This window comes from Microcaecilia unicolor, chromosome 9 (genome assembly GCF_901765095.1).
Source record: "Microcaecilia unicolor chromosome 9, aMicUni1.1, whole genome shotgun sequence".
NCBI classification, from domain to species: domain Eukaryota; kingdom Metazoa; phylum Chordata; class Amphibia; order Gymnophiona; family Siphonopidae; genus Microcaecilia; species Microcaecilia unicolor.
Window position 1 is genome coordinate 23,243,921 of NC_044039.1, and position 20,966 is coordinate 23,264,886.

The 20,966-nt window shown below is 42.6% G+C and overlaps 1 protein-coding gene across 1 annotated transcript in view; it reads left to right on the forward strand.

Annotated features, from left to right (window-relative positions):
- Positions 1–20,235, forward strand: part of LOC115478143 (methionine aminopeptidase 2-like) — a 33,994-nt gene extending 13,759 nt beyond the window's left edge. Inside the window, exons 5-11 of the mRNA XM_030215389.1 lie at positions 2,075–2,236; positions 3,351–3,532; positions 3,626–3,720; positions 12,864–12,960; positions 13,845–13,948; positions 16,674–16,789; positions 19,963–20,235. Coding sequence (XP_030071249.1) covers positions 2,075–2,236; positions 3,351–3,532; positions 3,626–3,720; positions 12,864–12,960; positions 13,845–13,948; positions 16,674–16,789; positions 19,963–20,215 — 1,009 coding nt within the window. The 3' untranslated portion in view covers positions 20,216–20,235. The remainder of the gene's footprint in view (positions 1–2,074; positions 2,237–3,350; positions 3,533–3,625; positions 3,721–12,863; positions 12,961–13,844; positions 13,949–16,673; positions 16,790–19,962) is intronic.
- Positions 20,236–20,966: the final 731 nt, after the last annotated feature.

Consider the following 20,966-nt stretch of genomic DNA (forward strand, 5'->3'; position numbering starts at 1 on the left):
ATGGAAATGCCCAGGGCCAAGCACTGCTTTTTCTTTTTACTCCAATCCTATAATTGAGAGAGCTTGTGGTGTAGTCAGGTCATTTTACCTACTACGTTTGACGTGAGTGCAAATCCGGCACTTGGATTTCTGTCAGGTAGCTTGCCTCTGGCCAACTCGCCCATCCGTCTGGCAGGTGTTCACTTACTACATATGGCAGAATAACAATGGAATTTGATTAGGATGCAATTTCCGCTGATAAGAAAGATCTTGCGGTTGATACTAGTGGTGGTGAGGGGGACACAATACTAGAATGTAGCTCTATTGTGGTGTATACAGTGTTCATGGACTCTTAATAGGAGTTTCCACATGCATGCACTGGTACAGTGCTGTGGGACTCACGTTGTGATGTAGCCCAGTGAACATGAATAGCTATATTATCTCACAGAGCAGCAGTATAAGAGCTTGAGCACCCGCCAGGTTAAAGGAAAACTTTAAAGGTGAAGTTCTGGAAATTTCTCCCCACTGTTTTCATTGTTGCTCATTAGAATTTCTCATGTGCTGCTCTTCAGAAACTACCTTTTCAGTGATTTGGCCATTTCAAGTTTAATGTACCCTTTAATTGAGGTAGCACCAAGAGCATCCACTCCCCAGAGTGGAGGAGTAGCCTGGTGGTTAGTGCAGTGAACTTTGATCCTGGGGAACTCAGTTTGATTCCCACTGCAGCTCCTTGTGACTCTGGGCAAGTCACTTAACCCTCCATTGCCCCTGGTACAAAATAAGTACCTGAATATAAGTAAACCGCTTTGAATGTAGTTGCAAAAACCTCAAAAGGCGGTATATCAAGTCCCATTTCCCTTTCCCTCCTGAAGCCCGCTGTGCCTACCTTAAGGACACCCTGCTGATCTGATAGGTTGGGCAGGAGCAATCCCTGGTTGCTCCTGCCCATGCCAGCTCAAGGTTCAAAATTGTAGTTGTGACCTGTAGCAGTAGCCTTGTACTACCGCTAGGGTCCCTCTTGGATGATATTGGGGGGGGGGGGGGGGGGGGTGGATGCTCAGTTGAGGCCACGGTGGTTCCTTAATGTTGTTAATTTTAATTGCAATCACTATAAACACCTGAAATCAAACACGTTAAACTTGATGAAAGTACTGCATTTTACATATCTTCCCAATTTATTTTAGTGTTAGTCCGTGTAGGTCAAGTGAAAGATTATTAGGTGGTCCCTGCTCAGTTAACTTTCAGATCTGATGCATCCCCCCCCACCCCCCAAAGATTTATCCAGAAATATCATCAACAATTTGTGACCGGATCGTGAAGGCCATCTTGGGGTATAAACTTGAATAAGGGGACAGAGCAATGGAGGAAGATGTACATTCAACCAAGTCCAAACCTGTTTTTCATAAATCAAAATGGGATGTGCACTCATAAAATTGTATAATGAATGAATTTTCTAATAGAACCCCTCTAAGAAGTTTGAAAATGCAAAAACCAGTTTGCGGGTGTCTCTTGGTAAACTCTTAAAGATTCCAACACGGGAATCAATACAATTTAATTATTCAAATAGGAACCTCAAATCTCCACATAAGGAAATACAAATGTACAAAAACTATCCCTAGAACTTGAGGAGTCCGTTACTATCATTGGTTCCAATCAGGAGGAAAAGGGAAAAAAAAAACATCAAACGTAAAAACTCATCATAGATGAGAAAACCAGATGAATGTGAAAAACCCTTTTCCACCTGAAAAATAACCCCAAAGAAGACACCAAACACCAAACTGACAAAACCAAAACTGGTTCCAAAACCTATTACTGGCTGTAGCGTAATTCCCTAATCCACAGACACTGGTCAACCGCAACTTAATGAATTTTCTAATACCATTTATTTTACTCCTTGGTACCATCAAATTCAGGTGATACCGAATAATCTCACAACTTTGTTACTATTGATGTTATATGGTTAAACTAGAACAAATGTGTATTGAACACGTGGTGAATAGATGACAGTTTAATTTTTGCCTTCTCTTTTGCTTGCTAGCTGCTAGTAGTTCCTGCTTTTTGATAACTTTTATCACTTGCTCTTTGTCCCCTGAAGGCGTACTGCAGCTTGGAGAGTGAGTAATGATGAGAAAAAGGCATTGGATCAAGCCAGTGAAGAGGTTTGGAATGACTTCAGGCAAGCTGCTGAGGCACATCGACAAGTGAGAAAATATGTGATGAGCTGGATCAAGCCTGGAATGACAATGACAGAAATTTGGTAAAGAAATCTGGTGTTTAAAAATAACCTATTTTATTCTTCCACTAATTTGTGATTGCCTATACAAACTTGTTAAGCGCTGTGTGATTTCAAAAATATTTAGCGTTATTACGTATATAACTATGCAGAGCTCGTCCTCGGCTCATTAGCTTACTCTTAAATCATGCGTTCACCATTCAGAAGAGCACATAGATATTTAGCAACTTATCTTGACTTATAGCAAATAATCTTTTCTCAGTGATTGAAGACCTGCAAGTGGTTCAGTATCTGCCTACGTCCCTTGCTGGTATGATTAATGGCGGTATTAGGCTTCATGAACCTGCACTGGATTGAGGCTTGTGTGCTTTCATTGACCACTGAACCTCAGATTTTAGTAACATTTAAGTTTGATTTTTAAATATTTTCCAGTGATAGAATTAAAGCATTCCTTAGCATCCCTCCGGACCGGCCCAGGATTGGACTGATGGGTTGTGCTCGCCTACCAGCAGGTGGAGACTGAGAAAATTAATATGAATTAATATGCATTTAACAGTGTTAAATCTGTTTTTTATAGTTAAATTAAGATTGCCATTAGCCACAGAAATATTCAGTGTGGTGTGGTGTCTAATTTTGTATGAATTGCACGTAACATGCAACTCAATTTAATATTAAAAAAAAAAAAAACCCTAGTGGTTAGGGTGGTGGACTTTGGTCCTGGGGAACTGAGTTCGATTCCCACTTCAGGCAGCTCCTTGTGACTCTGGCCAAGTCACTTAACCCTCCATTGCCCCATGTAAGCCGCATTGAGCCTGCCATGAGTGGGAAAGCGCGGGGTACAAATGTAACAAAAAAACAAACTGAAACAGCCGCATGGATTTATTTCAGATTGAGTCCCTGGACTCTTAAAGATTTTCCATATTACACTCTTGGAATTTTTAGGGTCTAAATCGCGCTTAAATCACTTGTAGAGGTATTTACAAATAGGCATAAGCAATCCATTTGGCTGCTGGTAGTAATACATTGATACCAGGGTTGCATTTGGAAGGTTTGCATAGCCATTGAGAGCTGTGTGTTTGGTATAATGTGTTTAATGCACAATGATAGTGACTATAATGCTATTTGACTCTTCTTACAGTGAAAGGCTAGAAGATTGCTCACGCAAGTTGATAAAGGAGGATGGCTTAAATGCAGGTCTTGCATTTCCCACTGGTTGTTCATTGAATAATTGTGCAGCTCACTACACGCCCAATGCCGGGGACCTAACAGTATTGCAGTACGATGATGTATGCAAAATAGATTTTGGAACCCATATTAATGGTTAGTGTTTACTTTACTTTTCACATGATGTAATCTTACACAATTGTATTAAATGCATACGGTTAACCAGAAGGAATTCCTTCTGTTTTTCAGGTCGTATTATTGACTGTGCTTTCACTGTCACATTTAATTCAAAGTATGACAAACTGCTAGAAGCTGTCCAAGATGCTACAAACACTGGAATCAGGGTATGTATGTTTTGGCAGTCACATTGCTTTTGTGCTTACTCTGTTAAGGCTGATCAGCATTCAGGCAGTGCTTCTCAACTCTCCTGGGGGCAAACCTAGTCGGTGGTGCTTTTTTCAGAATTATCACACTTATGTCTTTTTTAATATGTTTTATGTTTTTCTGAAAAATTACTTAGTCTTAATTGAATGTTTATTTTTACTAATTATGTGTGTTCTGTTGTAAGCCGCCCAGAACTGTGGATGGTGCGGGATATAAATGTTTTGTTAATTAATATTCCTGAGAGAAAATTTGCATACAGTGGATCTCCAATGTAACATAGTAGGTGATGGCAGAAAAAGACCTGCACGGTCCATTCAGTCTGCCCAACAAGATAAACTCATATGTGCTACTTTTTGTGTATACCTTACCTTGATTTGTAGCTGTCATTTTCAGGGCTCAGCTTTATCTCGTGCTTACTCATTGCAGTAACCCTGAAAAGCAGACTGACTGGTTGTACCACTAGGAGAAGTTTGCAAAGCACTTTTCTATCTCATTCTTATCTGGACCTGTTTCTTTAGCCCTAAACACTGAGTAATATAGTCCTGGTGAAACATTAGAGCTAGTGCCAAATATTTAGAATGACCAGTTGGTGGGGTTCCATCAGTGGAAGTTGCTTTCAACTGGGAGTTGTTCATGAATGTCGCAGGTTTGCCTCTTGAGCTAGTGCCTTTTGATGCCACCACATATTTAGGGACAAGGAAGTAGCGTGATCAACAGGACACTTTCCAAAAAAAAAAAACCGCAGAGACGAGAGATAAAAATAATGTTCTTTAATAGGAGATAAGACTCAACACGGCACTGTGTTTCATCGAACAATGCCTGCCTCAGGAGTCTGTACTTGGTAAACGTCAGTTGATGTAACTGAAGACAGAGTGAACCAAATAGAACCTTTAAAAAGGCTTGTAATGGGTAAGTATAAAAGATACGTAGATTGAAAACACAAACAAAACTGGAGGAAAATCAATTTCAAAATTTGCCAAGTGTAGCTGACATAGCAATATTCCCACTTGGTACATTTTGCAATTGAATTCCTTCAGTTGTATTTGTGTTTTTGATCTCTACGTTTACTTCCGAGTACCAAAATGCATAATATCTATGTCAGTGGGGACAGTAGCACACTCCTGATAACACTCTTAAAGCACAGAACCCTAATTTTTTACATAAAATACACTGCAAACTAAAATCAGCTTACCTGAGAGAGAAGAGAAATAATATAAACATACCCGCTGTTCAGATGACTGCTAGCCTCATATCCCTTGGAAAATATGCCCCACTGGGCAGGAATGAAGAGGGGGGGAGGGACCTGGCACCACTTGGTGTCACCAAAACCAGGAGATGAGACCCAGAACCATCGTGGTCATCCAAGCTCATTGAGGAAGGTCAGATAAAATGTGAGTGAAGACAACCAGCCAGAACTGCCTGCGCATCTGACACCCAGATAAGCACCAAGGCAGAGCTGCACAACCATCCACCATCCGCTAGGAGACGCAGAATACTGAACAGTCCAGGCTGCACGATATCCTTAAGGGGCAAATTACTTAGAGAAAATAGTTCCCATCTCCTTCCGCTGGTGGATGGACATAACCCATTTGTCAGCGGGGCATTCTGAATGCAAATGTGTGACTGCTTCAAGGAGGGATAAGAATGTAGCATAAGAGTAGCCATACTGGGTCAGACCAATGGTCCATCTAGCCTAGTATCCTGTCTTCCAAACAGTGGCCAAGCCACGTCAAAAGTACCTGGCAAAAACCCAATTAGCGCAAAATTCCAATCTACCAATCCCAGGGCAAGCATTTGCTTCCCCATGTCTGTCTCAATAGCAGACTATGGACTTTTCCTCCAGGAATTTGTCCAAACCTTTTTTTTAAACCCAGATACGCTAACTGCTGTTATCACATTCTCCAGCAATGAGTTCCAGCGCTTAAATATTCGTTGAGTGAAAAAATATTTCCTCCTTTTTATTTTAAAATATTTCTATGTTAACTTCCTCAAGGGTCCCCCAGTCTTTGTACTTTTGGAATGAGTAAAAAATAGATTTACTTCTACTCATTCTACACTACTCGGATTTTGTAGACCTCAATCATCTCTCCCCTCATCTGTCTCTTTTTCCAAACTGAAGAGCGCTAACCGCTTTAGCTTCTGTGTTTAAAGCCATACATTTAGTTATGGAAACACAAACAAGTTTTTCACTAATTGGTTACATTTATGAAACATACTTTAACAGTGGCAGTATATACACTAACGGCATTCAAATTATGTAAAAAATTATTTTTACTATAGTATGACCAGCTGAATTTCTAAGAGTATTTTTAGTAACAGATGGTCAGAGCTCACAAACCATGATTCCTTTTTTGTTTATAAAACTGGAAAACAAAATCTTCCACAGACAATTTTTTTTTTTTTTTTTTTTTTATTTTATTTATTTATAAGATTTTACATATATAATCAAGTACATACTTGTTTGAAAAGCAATATGTTACAGAATCAATAAAGAAGAAAATTAAATTACAAAAAAGAAAAAAACTTAAACTTCTGCTCAAGTCCACAATTTGAAAACAAGGTGTTTTAGAAATGGAATATGCTTTAAGCGTATATTTTTTAAGATGAAACTAACAAAAATAACAGGCTAGTGTCAACAGCGTTTAAACTAAATCAACGGGTAGGTGGTAAGGTACCCCTATTTTGCCTTGAGATAAGAAATGTTGTTAGTTGAGCAGGATCAAAAAAAGTAAATTTATTTGACTGGTATCTTACCACACACTTACATGGATACCGCAAGAAAAATGTAGCACCCAGCTGCGTTACTGCTGGTTTCATTAATAGAAATAGTTTCCTACGTTTTTGTGTCTCTCTAGAGACATCAGGGAACATCTGAATTTTCTGACCAAGAAATGTTTTATGCTTATTTTTAAAAAACATAGACATCAACCATTGCTTGTCTGGTGCAAGCGCCACAGTCACTACTAACGTAGTGGGTATTATATCTTCAGTGTCTGTTGATTCTAATAATGCCGTTACATTCAGCGAGTGATCTTGTTCTTTCTTTTCCTCCAAGATTTCTTTAGTTGGTAAGTAGTAAACATACGTAAAAGGGGGAATCAGCTCCTCTTTTATTCCAAGTATCTCCGTCAAATATTTTTTCCACATTTCCCTAGGGGGCTTAGTAATCTGTTTAGGAAAATTTAACAACCGTATATTGTTATTTCTAACGGTATTTTCAAGAAGTTCAGTTTTTCTCCTTAATGAGGACAAGTCCTTCATCATTGCTTCCTGGTGTGTTTGAAGTGTTTTCATATCTAAGTCATTTTTTACCTTTGATTTTTCCAATTCCCCTACTTTTATATCCAATTTTTTTATTTTTTCCTCGTGATTTTTCATTTCCTGGTTTAACATATTTATTTGAGGAGTTAGTGACTTCCCTAAATCTGCTATCAAGGTCCACAAACAGTCCATAGTTACTTCAGCAGGCTTTATAGTTTGAAAGGAAAAAAGTGGTGGTATTACCTCTTCCTGTGAAGACAAATCCACGTTCAAACCAGCAACATTTCGTTCCGAAATCGCTGGTATGGTCGGTGTCTCAATCAAGGCATATTGTTCTCCAACCGGCAGTTGTTCCGCCTCCCGACTCTGATCGGTCTCACCACCGTCGGGGGAACGATTCAGAGTCGTCTCCGAAGGAGTGCTAAAGCCAAACGGCTGTGGGGGCGGTTCCCGCATGTCAGGGCTGAGCGTAAGCTCGAGTCCAGGAGACGCCGCTGTGCTTCCATCTGCACCAGCGTGTATCAGCGGACTTATTCCCGACAATCCTGGCGCTGTACAAGATGATGGCGCAGTCATCTGTAAGAAGGAGCGGATGTCTTGCAACGAAGATACCGTACGCTCTGGGGCCCGGGAAGCAGACTTGCCTCGTCGTTTCGGCATCTCTAAGGTAACACTGACGAACTGCAGGAGCACTGCCTGCTAGCGTGTTAGTTCAGCAGCCATCTTGTTTGCCACAGACAATTTAAAGATAATCCACAAGAGTGAAAGTAGTGAACCACAATCTTCAAGGTGATCAAAATGATGCTTGTTATCCAATGTATAACAGTTCTGCCAAACTGAACCCGGCATGGGGCTGTGTTTTGGCAGTCAAATCCTTTGTCAGGGGTTCTTATAAGCCAGCAATGTTTTCATAAATATGAATAATAGAGTGTTTGCCGATTTGAGTGTGGGTGAGATGCAAAGAGCCTTTAACTCTCTTTGCTGACTCACTTTGCTAAGTTTTTAAAGTTTGATAACTCTATTATCCATTTGTATGAAAACATCGCTGGCTTAAAAGAACTCTGGATGAAGGCTTTGAGTGCCAAAACATGGCCCATGTTGGGTTCAGTTTGACAGCTCTGTTATATATTGGATAGTAAACATCTGTTTGGTCACCTTGAAGATTGTGGTTGGCTACTTCCACTCTTGTAAATTATCCTTTTTTGGTTTATGCCGACTAGCCCCGCCCTAAGAAGTGACTTGTGTTCCCCTGCCAGCAGATGGAAACTGGGTTGGAATGGTGGAAGCTCAGAACTGACTTTACTTCCCTTATAGGTGACTAGTGCTGGTGCTGCCTTCTGTTGTTCCATATTCCTCTGTCTCCAGCAGATAATGCAGACATGTGCAGCAGGATTGCTAGACTCCCCAGGGCAATAGTTTCTGGGCTATGTTCCCCTGGTGAAGCAGGATCTCGGTAAGAGCTCCTAAGGCAACAGTCTTCAGGGACTGGTAAGTGTGCTCCCAGGGCTTATTAGCTACAGAAGCTGTCTGGTTGAGTATGGTCGGAGAGAAGGGCTAATTCAGGAGGGTAGATCCTAGTTTCATTGCTGCTCCCTGGTTTCTTTTTCTCTGCAAGAGAACCCTTTACTAGAAAGTAATTTTTGCTGAAGATTTTTATTGAAAAAAAAAAAAGTGCAGAGGGTGAGCTCCTTGAAGGCAAGGCCACAGCACTGGCTTGTCAGGAGGAGGAATCCCGTATTGTCACAGTGCTAGGGAGCAGGAGATTTAAGATGTTTGGGGTTCGCCTGTGCCCTGTCCCTCCTGCCTCGCATTGAAAGGCAGCTAAATACAAGGTTGGGAGTGGGACAACTTTCAAGATAGAGCAGGCTACTGCCGTGTGGCCATGGTGCCATATACTGGTCAAAACGGCTGCAGTATTGGGCTTGTCATAGCCCTGTGTATGCCTCCTTCCCTTTATCCTTTGGTCCTGTGTTTAGAGTCAGCATAGCAGGAATGGTCTTAGGAGCCTTGTTGGTTCCTTCTCACTGGGGGTGTTTCAACTGACATGGTACTAATTATACAGAATACTTTTGTAAGTTGCTATTTCCTGGTGGGAGAGGGGAAGTTGTTTTGTCTTGGACCAATGTCTCTTTCCAGGTGCACCCATATCCCTCCCCCACCAAAGAAAGAAAAAAACTTTAGTGGAAAGAGTTCCCCTCTCAGATCCTCTCAAGAGTAGTTGGGGAAGAGCAAGATGAAGAAGCTAGGCTATAAACCTGGTGAGTTCAGGTGGAGGACATCCTTTTCCTTTGAAGGAAAATGTTCTCATATTTCTTCAGGAGAAGCTTCTAAATTCTGTTAGGTGGCCACCTTGCGTCCTGCTTCTGGCCGAGAAAAAAAAGGCGGTTATATCACTTTTCTCATAAGAACTCCAGTTCTGTGGGGCAAAGTGTGCAGCAGATGTGTGACTCAGCCCTCTTTCTTTGGGTCCAATAGCCCCTGGCTGTTACCTTAGGGTTCTCCTTTCAGATAAGTGTGCAGAAGTTGGATGGCTTGATTTTTTTATGTGTGGGGAAACAGCTTCGCACATAGTGGAAGTAGGTAATACCAAGGAGTGTCTTCCCTTGGATGCCTGGTTAGCTGGCCCAGTTTGTTTATTTTATTTATTTATTGCACTTGTATCCCACATTTTCCCACCTATTTGCAGGCTCAATGTGGCTTACAAAGACTTGTTATGGCATCGCCATACCAGGATGAAGAATACAATTGGTGTTACAAAGAAGTCAAGGAAGACGAGGTTTTGGTCAAGCAGTTGTAGAGAGGTACATTCTAGATAAAGTTGGATAGGTGTTGTGTTATAGTTAGTTATGGATTTTCGTGGTAGGCTTTGTCAAAGAGGTAGGTCTTCAGAGATTTGCGGAAGTTACTTAATTCATTGATCGCTCTCAAGTGAGTTGGAAGTGCATTCCACAGCTGTGTGCCCATGTAAGAAAAGCTGGTTGCGTGTGTTAGTTTGTATTTTAGTCTTTTACAACTGGGGAAATGTAGGTTGAGAAAGGTGCGGGAAGATTTTTTAGCGTTTCTGGGTGGCAGGTCCACTAGGTCTAGCATGTAGGTCGGGGCATCTCCGTAAATGATCTTATGTACATGAGTGCAGATCTTGATACGTTCTTTAAGTGGGAGCCAGTGTAATTTCTTTCTCAGGGGTTTTGCACTTTCATATTTTGTTTTCCCAAATATGAGACTGGCTGCGGTATTCTGGGCTGTTTGAAGTTTTTTGATGGTCAGTTCTTTACAGCCAACATAAAGTGCATTGCAATAGTCCAGGTGATTTAATACCATTGACTGTGCCAGGTTCCGAAAAATGGCCCTTGGGAAGAAAGGTTTTACTCTCTTGAGTTTCCACATGGAATGGAACATTTTCTTAGTTGTATTCTTCACGTGGTTTTCAAGTGTGAGATTTCGGTCAATGGTGACACCCAGAATTTTCAAATTGTTTGAGATGGGGAGGGAGAAGTTTGGGGTGGTTATGGTGGTGAATTTATTTGTATTGTGTTGTAGTGTAAGATATTCGTAGAGATTAAAACTCAGAAGGGTGGTTACTGTAAACTCACTCTTGAATAGTTTTTCGCCCTGCCTTTTATGGAAAGCCCTGGGTACTTTGTTTCAACATTTTTATTGATGGCTAAGAGAAGAACAAATTCACCGTAATGAATGTCATAGGAAAATACCAATATGTTCACACAAGTCATCAACCAGCATTTACCTTTTTTTAATCCCGCCTCCCCCCCCCCCCCCGCTATGAAACTCACCAAAAGCCAAAACCAAAATGCTGCAAAACAGAGCAGAAATTCAACATATCTCTTGTCATCATTCAATGACAAAACAAACCCCTCCAACCCCCACCCAGCCCAACTCAACCCCAAGTTCACCATAAGTTGACTTAGTAAACAATGAACCATTAAATTACCTGCTGAACAGTTGTATTTGACCAAAACCACTTCAACTCCAGTATTGTAACCCTAAACTGTAGGGGAGACCTCTAGTCTTTGGCCCCTCCCTATCCATTGCAATGATGTAAACCCCCCCCCCCCCCCCCCCCCCCACACACACACACCTTTAGTTCTGGGTACTTTAATGGGTCCTTCAGTTTTGTTTTGTTTTGTTAAGTTTTTCCTAAGTCACTTTCCACCTGGTTGTGGATATCTGAGTTTTTGGTGTTTTCTTTCACAGTAGCACCAGGAGCCTTTGTTAGTGGGTTGTACTGTGCTTCCCCTTGGTTTTCTCTGTCATCCCTAAGGTTGGCTGCAGTAGTGATGGCTTTTGGCTTAATTCACTTGCAAACTTGAGGCCTGTTCTCTGTTGGAAAGGCGTGGTAGTAGTGTCTAAGGCACTCCGGATAGAAGTTGCTGTGAGAGTTTGAGGAAAGCGAGATGAGCGCTTTCTTATGGTCCTTCGCCTGATAGGAGCATTCTTATATATTCTCCGAGTACTACCAGATGGTCCTAAAATATATTTTCCCCGAGTCAAATAGCTTCAGGCTCTCCTCTTGTTCTTAAGGGTGTTGGTAGAAGCAGCCTACCTGTGCAGGGAGTGATTCTTAGTCCACTATTCAATCGTTTGGCTGTGCAGGGCAAGTGGGTGACTGTAGCATATTAAGGTAAAATCTCTGGAGAAGGTTGAGTAGCAGAAGTAATGAAGGGGGAGGGTTTTTTTTTTACTCGGTGGTATATATCGAAGTGGAAATTTTAGAACGGAAATGGGTTTGGCAGTGAACGGTAGGAAAGGGTTGTGTAGGCATTTGATTGTCAGTGTTCTATAATCTACTAGGATGGTAAGAAACTGTATATAAATGAAATAAACATTGTCTTAGCAGAGAGTTGAGCAACATTCAGGGTTTTTCAGTGCTGGGATTACTGGAATGGCTGATTTTGTAAGTTTTAGGGCCATTTTTTCTGCCCATCTTTGCCGTATATTGGCGTTTCTTGGTTTGCAAGGCTCCAGGCCTCACTCATGGTTTCCCAGATCTTCCTTTGCTCCTCATCCCAAGCATAACTCTTCCTTCTGACTCGGGTAGTGGATGTTGTAGTATGAGCGTGTCAAAAACATACATCGCTCAAATTTCACTTTCCTGTTGTATCTCCATACACATTCTGTCATTTACTGTGTTACTATGTATAATTGTGATGCTGTTCCTACAGAGAAGTAGCAGATGAGTGACTATTCACAGATGTCCCCTGCTGTATTCATTGCGGGAAACAACTTCTTAGTACTTTCCTCATATGCAGGCCTTTAGTTTGAGTGGAAATTCTTGTTCGGGACAGATGGCAAAGGAGCAGTTGACTATTTAATGGTCCAGCAATCCTGGCCACCAGCTTGGAATAAGGCACAATTAAGCTCTAGAATTAGTTCCTGGAGGATGTGGTGAAAGCAGTTGGCACAACTGGTTTTAAAAATAGGTTTGGACAGGTTTCCAGAAGCAAAATTCATAAACAGTCATTATCAAGGTAGCCTTGTTGTTTATTCACTTGGGTTATCAACCAAGGAGAGAGGTTTTTGGCTGTATCATGTGTGGTTTTGATCCTGTTCTAGAAGCTCAAATAAGTGTGGGTTTTTTTCCCTTCAGGTCCTTAACCTAGATTCTTAGCTTTGACATACTGCTGCGTTTCCTCTTCAGCGTTCTTATCAGTCCCATGTAAGGGATGTAGCTTTCAGATGCTGCTTTTTTTTGTCTGAATCTGGTAGGGGAGGGTTAACCCCACTTATCTGGCAGGACTCAAGGAGAGAAAATTAATAGATAAGTTTACATTTCACCATTAATTCCATAAATACAAGGTGTTTTTTTTTTTTTTTTAAAATATAGTGTGCAGGAATCGATGTTCGTCTCTGTGATGTTGGTGAAGCTGTTCAGGAAGTTATGGAGTCTTATGAAGTGGAGATCGATGGTAAAACATATCAAGGTAAATGGCATAAGGCTGTTCAACCCTCAGTGGTGAAGGTTTAGACCATGAAAAGCAGCCATCTACCAAATGCTAGGATTTGGATTTCCTTTAACATAAGTACATAACCATTGCCATAATGGGATAGACCAAAGGTCATCAAGCCCAGTATCCTGTTTCCAACAGTGGCCAATCCAGGTCACAAGTACCTGGCAAGATCCCAGAACAGTAAAACAGAATTTTATTCTTATCCTAGAATATGCAGTGGATTTTCCCAAGTCCATCTTAATAATGGCTTATGGACTTTTAGGAAATTATCCAAACCTTTTTTTAAACCCTGCTAAGCTAACTGCTTTCACCACATTCTCTGGCAATGAATTCCAAAGTTTAGTTACTCATTGAGTGAAGAAGTACTTTCTCCTATTCATTTTAAATGTACTACTTAGTATGTTTTGAAGGTTCAGTGCCTTAAAGCATGCCACTGCACTACAGTCTACTTTTTTCAACTGAAGATCTTAACTTAAACTGTGCACTTTTGGCTCTTATATAGAGGATCAGATTTCCCTAGCTACTGTAGACTTGTAGGTCATATCTTATGCCTTATTGGATTCTTGCAAGCGTTTCTGCTCAAGCATACTTGCTTTCCTGATATAGTCCATTTTGTACACTTATCCTGGGTCAAATTTAGGATCTCACTTCTAACACAACCTAAGGACTTTTTTCCCCATGTGCATCTATGGCAAAAGCTTTGTACATAAGACCCCAAGGGCCATGCACCCTAGTGTCACAGGAGACAGACTTTTCTAGCACCCTGTGCTTGCAGTAGAAGCTTTCCATCTGTGGGTACCTGAAGGCTCAGTGTTTCAGATTTTATTTCTGAAAGCTTGTTTAATTTGCCTCAACAGTGAAACCGATTCGCAATCTGAATGGGCATTCCATTGGCCCATACAGAATACATGCTGGCAAAACTGTCCCCATTGTGAAAGGAGGAGAGGCAACAAGAATGGAGGTAAAACACTGGGAGCTTTTAAAAATACTTTCTCCACTGGTTATGCAGTGTTTATTCAAAAGATACAGCGCTGAGAACTTGAGCCACCTAGGATACGAGGGTTTAATGTGGCTGCTTAATACACCCCAGAAAATTATGTGATTGTGTGCATAATCACAAAAGTTTGCATACATTTTTGGTAATGTAGCAGGGCAAGGGAGCCTTGTGGAGGAAGGCTGACACAGTGGGTACAAGCAGATGTAATTGGTTATCAAGAGCCAGTCAGCATGCCACGTGCATCTGCTGAGGTCATCAAAAGTGGCATTCAGTATGCAAGATGCTATCTGCCTGCCTGGCTGAGAGAAAAGGCACTACATCACCTGCTGGAGCTGCCTGCCTTGTGTGCATCAGCTACTCAGAGGAAAAGGGTTACCTGCTGTGTTGACACACCGAGTGCATTTGAGCTGCTGGATGTTGGGGGGGGGGGCACACCTGGTAAGAGAAGGATCCTGAGAAGAGCTTCTAAGACATGGGTGAGCTTAATGGGAGGAGGTGAACCTAACAGAGAAGGGAAGAATTCAGATGCTTGATGAGATACAGGGAAAGGAGGGGTGCCTGATTGGGGGGGGGGGGGGGGTATGGAAGTGAAGGAATTTTGATGAGGGAAAAGGGTGAGAGTGGAGACACATGAATGGGAAAGGAGGGAGAGGAGATGGGGTCTGATGGGGGTGAATAAGTTTCTCTGTTGGAAAAGGGGAGCACCTAATAACTGAAGGGAAAGGCTGCCTGATGTGGGGTAGAGGGTGACTGAAACTAACATTGTGTCAGCCGAAATAAAAAAAATCTGTAGCCAAAATTCGCCATGTGGTTTTGGCCATAGCTAAAACCAAAAATACCAGCACACACCCCCTTCCCTCTGAGTCTAGCTGGTGGTCTAGTGGCTACCCCGATCCCAAGTCGCTCCTGCCCTTGCCGGCTCTGCTGTCAAAATGGCTGGTGTGATTTCTTGCAGCAGCCATTTTGAGATTGAAAGCTAGCTAGTAATCCAAGTCACTCCTGTCCTGCTCTAGTGTAGATTAAAGAACAAAGAAATGAGTGAAATTTTTCTAAAGCTGACTCATTCCAATCACTACATTCAAAATAACCAAAATGTAGGGGGGAAGGGAACTTCTTGCAAATTAAAAAAAAAAAGTCTTTATTAACAGGTCAGGCATGAAGGAAAACATACAAGTCATCTCCAATACCATTCTCTTATCTTTACATAGACAAATGTGTAATTGCAATAAGAGAATTTCAAGCAGGACAACATTTCCACCAGCCCAAACACACGTAATGTGGCTAAGTGAAACTTCAGAACTTTTTAAGATCATTTTGTACTGAAAAGTTAGCCCTCCCCCTCCCCTCCTCCTGGAAACTTTTTTTTTAATCTGTATATTTCCTGATTACATTGGTCTCTTGCCTCTTTCATGCTTTTCTCTTGCCTGTCTTCTTTTTTTCACTGGATCCTCTTTCCATTTCTTCCATCTCTACATCTTACAGAAACTTTTTTCCCTTTTCATCTTTTTCCATTCATAGCCCAGGTTTTTACCTCTTAAACCTCACCTACCCTCCAGTCCACGAGTTTCCTTCTTTTCACCTCACTTACTAGCTTTCTATCTTCCACTCACTCCAACCCACCCATTGTCACTTTTCTCCCTTTCCCATCCTTGTTCTGCTTTTCACCTTCCCATTCCCTTCGTTCACCTCCACCACACCATTTCAGCTTCCATGCTCCTCCTTTCCACAGACCCCTTTTCTCTGTACACTGCCTCCTCGGATCTTTCAACACCAGCCCTTCTCATCTTCCTCTCTAGAGCAGGGATTTTCAACACAATCCTCAGGACACACTTTCCCAGTCTAGTTTTCAGGATGCAATAATGAATGTGCGAGAGAGATTTTCATATAGTGAAGGCAGTGCATGCAGATCTAGTTCTTACGGTTTATTGAAACTTTATATACTTTTTGTTGGAATAAAATATGCTAAAGGATTACCTCTTTTTAGGCAAAATTTGTTATATCACACTTGATGAGATACTTAGAACCAGGGGCGTATCTGCGTGGGGCCTCAGGGGCCTGGGCCCCCGCAGATTTTGCCCTGGACCCCCCTACCGCCATCAACCCTCCCCCGCTGCCGTTGCTTACTTTTGCTGACGGGGGACCCCAACCCCCGCCAGCCGAGGTCCGCTTCCACCTGCCGCTGCCTTAAAAACTTCTTCTTCAGCCGGCGGGGGACCCCAAACCCCCGCCAGCCGCCCCGAGGTGTTTAAAATTCATCTTCGGCCTCCGTGGCCGTGCTGCTGTTGATAGGCGCTGTTGAATCCACTTCAGAGTCTGACGTCGCAGCACGTACAACGTACAACGACGTCAGACTCCGAAGTGGATTCAACAGCGCCTATCAACAGCAGCATGGCCACGGAGGCCGAAGATGAATTTTAAACACCTCGGGGCGGCTGGCGGGGGTTTGGGGTCCCCCGCCGGCTGAAGAAGAAGTTTTTAAGGGAGCGGCAGGTGGAAGCGGACCTCGGCTGGCGGGGGTTGGTGGCGGCGGGGGGGGGGGGGGGGGGGGGGCTAAAATGTGCCCCCTCCCTCTGGCTCTGGCCCCCCCTACCGCCGGAGTCCAGATACGCCCCAGCTTAGAACAGAGCATGTGCTCAGAGAAGTGGTTCCAAGCACACTGCATGTATTTACTGACTTCCTTGCTTTATAGGAAGGAGAAGTGTATGCTATCGAGACCTTTGGAAGCACAGGAAAAGGAATTGTTCATGATGATATGGAATGCTCTCACTACATGAAGAACTTTGATGTTGGGCATGTGCCAATAAGGTTAGAGAATCAACCTTTGTACCATCCAGGAATCATCAGAAAAGTTGCCACTTTTTACCTTATCTTTTGTAGATGAGCAGCAGTTGATTCTATCTCATTAGGTTCAAAAGAGGGGTTTGTATGAAAAAGATGACAATGCTAGTGAAGCTGGAAAAAAATAGTGGGGTATTCCTTTACTTCTAATTTCCTTCTGGATTGAGAAGCTAGTGACAGATCAAGGTCCAACAGGACTGTACACGTGCAGATTTAGGGCCCGATGCACAAAACGTACTGGGCCAGCAGCATGCTTTTTTTGACTGGTTCCAGCCAGTTTAGCGAGCATGTTATTCAGCGGGAGATGCACAACAGGGTTTTCTGGTCTGGTTTTTGTGCGTGGCTGCAGACAACGTAAAGTGTATGTTCATGCATTTAAATGACCCGATCGGTATTCAAAAATGTATTCTGAGCAATGCACATCCGTTTTTCTGAGCAATGCATGGAAGCAGCCCCTACCTTTTTGTATGGTAATTTTTACGGGTGGTCAGGAGCTGTTTGCTGTTGCATGATGGTGGCCTCTCTGCGGAGCAGTCTGGTTGGGATTTCGGTGGTGGGTGGGTTGGGGGGGGGGGGGGGTTGGATGGTCCTTGATGTACAGCAGACTTGTTGGATGGACAGGTGAGAGGATCAGACACTTATGAAAGTGGCAGTGAGTTGCCCACCCCCAGCATTGCCTGTCGCATTGGTTCCCAAACCTGGTCCTGGAGGCACCCCAGCCAGTCAGGTTTTTAGTATATTCCCAATAAATATTCATGAGAGAGATTTGCAAGCACTCCACTGCATGCAGATATATCTCATGAATATTAATTGTGGATATCCTGAAAACCTGACTGGCAGAGGTGCCTCCAGGACCAGGTTTGGGAACCACTGGCCTAGCGGAATTGCAGGTGGGGACCACTTGCATCTGAAAGACTTTGGGCTGGTGCCACTTTTGAACAACCCGATCACCACCCCATAGCACCTTGCCTGCTAGGCAAACATGGCTTTCATATATGTAGATTGTATGTGTGTATGAAAGCTGTGTGTAGCGCACATAGTTCTCTCATGGTTGATCCTCTTTCTTCCCCCCCGCAATCTCTGATCAGTATAGCTTTGGATCCTCTCCCTCATAAGTGCTGCTACTGGTTCCCCCCCTCCTATACCCTTGATCAGCGCTGCACCTCTGAAATCTGCTCCTGCTCTGACCCCTCTCACTGCTGCAGAAGCATGAGATGGTTTCTAAGTGGCTGTTTGCTGTTTCTGCTAAATCTGATAGGGTGTGTTTGGGGGGGGGGGGGGGTGCTGTAATTGTTGGCTGCTGTTGGTACACGCATAGCACTATGCTTAGCAAGTGGCTACGCCTGTGGTGGTGCTTTCCCCTACTGATGTGCTTGCTGTTTTTGCAAGCAGTCATTTGCATGCGATTTCCTTCCTGCATGGCTTCTCCTTTCCGAATCAGTAAGCTTCAACAAGGATTGGAAAGGTAAGGGGTTTGTGTGTGTGTGTGTGGGGGGGGGGGGGGGGGGGTTAATGCATCTCCCTTTCAGTGTACATAGTTTTTCAGCCACTCAAATTGCCATCCTTTTATAAACTCACGGAGTCTTTTGTTTTTGTTTTTTTCTTGTTACGAAATCACCCAAAATGGGAAGAAATGTGATCCTTTTTTAAACATTTCATGAGAGCCCATAGAGTGCCTGAAGAGGCAGAGCGTACTGTGCTTGTTCTAGTCCCATATTTTCTGCTTCTTGATGGCAGTTTTGGTGCCAGAAGGAGTCTGATGCAGAAACCAGAGCTGGTGTAAATCTTTTGTCCTGCCCCTGACTCGGCATGCGGTTTGTAAGTAGATTGTAGGCAGGGAGATGGAAAGTGTTGCCTATTGCCTCCTTTGCCTTCGCTGTAAAAATTAAGATAAAACTGAAGAGAAATGCTTTAACCGAGTGGGTTGTTGCTTTTTAATATATTGGTCTGAAATTGTTCTTACAGTTCTTAATTGGCCATAGGAGTACATTGTCTTATTTCTAAATTGACATTAGAAATGTGCAAAGGGCAGACATTTTTGGTTTGTTTTGTCTTTTGTCCCTAATTTTTGCCCTTTTTTGGTTAATTCTGCATTTAGATGTACATTAATTGATAGGTTTATACTAATTTTGTATGTACTAAATTTAAGAGATGGTAGTAAATTGAATGCACATCCCTAGTGAGCAAATGATTCAGCACCATCCTACATAATAAAACGCACCTCCAACGTTCTGAAGCCGAGAAAGTGAAGCCTTGAAGCATTCCTGCAACGTTCCGGAACTATGTGTCGTCAATTGAGCCTTACAGAGCGCACAAATGCTTCAAGGCTTCACTTTCTCTCACACACACACACACTCACTCTCTGTCTCTCACATACACTCTCTTTCACATACAGACTCACACACACACTCTGTCTCTCTCTCTCTCACTCACTCATTCTCTCTCGCATACACACTCCATCTCTCACCCACACACTCTCTCTCAAACATACACACTCTGAGGAAAGGGGGGGCATGGAACACGCTGGGGAGGAGAGGGAGGGGGCATGGAACTCGGATGGAAGGGGGGCCTGGAACTTGGAGGGAGGGAAGGAGGGGGTCATGGAACTTGGAGCCCCCCCCCCCCCCCCCCCCACACACACACACACTCACTCTCTGTCTCTCACATACACTCTCACACACTATCTCTCTCTCTCTCTCACTCACTCTCTCTCTGTCTCTCACATACACTCACTCTCTCTGTCTCTCACATACACTCTCTCTCACACACTATCTCTCTCACTCACTCACTCACTCTGTCTCTCTCTCACTCACTCTCTCTCTGTCTCTCACATACACTCTCTCTCACTCTCTCTCTGTCTCTCACACACACTCTCTCTCTCTCTCTCTCTCTCTCACTCACTCTCTCTCTGTCTCTCACACACACTCTCTCTCTCTCAAACATACACACTCCGAGGAAAACCTTGCTAGCGCCTGTTTCATTTGTGTCAGAAATGGGCCTGTTTTACTAGTGTTTTCATAAAACCCTGTTAGACCATGAAATGCTAAGCTCCTTTTTTTTTTTTTTATAACTCTGCTATGAAGTTCAGCGAAATTTCATTCACACAAATGGGAGAAAATACTGAATTCTCTCTGTTGCAGGCTTCCAAGAGCAAAACACTTGCTGAATGTCATCAATGAAAACTTCGGCACCCTTGCCTTTTGCCGCAGGTGGCTAGATCGCCTAGGAGAGAGTAAATATCTAATGGCTTTGAAAAACCTGTGTGACTTGGGAATAGTGGATCCCTACCCTCCACTGTGCGACATTAAAGGTTCCTATACAGCCCAGTTTGAGCATACCATACTGCTACGCCCTACTTGCAAAGAAGTTGTCAGTCGAGGACATGACTATTAAACTGAACCACACCATTGTCACCATCTTTATGTTCTTTGCTTTGTTGGAATGCAGTATGTCAGATTTAATTTGCAACATGTCTCACTTAATAGTGAACTTATGTAATATTTTCCTTCCTTTTTGGAATAGGAGGCATTCAGGGAAAGTCAAGACTTTTAATATAATAGTGGAAAGCTTTTGAACCTGTAGAGATTTCATGTGTTCAACTGTTACCCTTTTTTTTTTCTCCTTGTTTAGGAGAATGTGTAATTAAAACAAAAAAAAGCTAAATTCTTAGTTTGGATTCAGCATTTCTACATTTAATATTTAGGACATTTTATTATAAGATTTATGCTTTTTTTTTTTTTTTTTCAAATATTTATATTCCAACCTGAGTGCTTTCATAAACTTGACTATCTCTGATTTCTGCATATAAGAACATTGCCTTTTAAAATTCCCTGGAATCTTTTTTGTAAAAAAAAAAAAAAGAATTAAAAGTTGAAATTTTCAGAGCTATAAAAGTACAATTTAATGCTTGTGTAGTGATTTCAGGTGGCCTGAACACCGTACCATATAGAGGAAGGTGAGCAGCAGTAGTTTCTTGTGTAAGTACTGAGCTGTCCGTGATTGATCACTAGTCCTAACATACCTCTGGAAGTGTTTGCCCTAGAAACAGAAGCTGTATGAGATGTACAGCACTTGTTTGAAGTAAGGGGCTAAGAAAAGTCTGTCACTGTATTGAGGATGCAGGTAGCTCATTCATGACCCTATG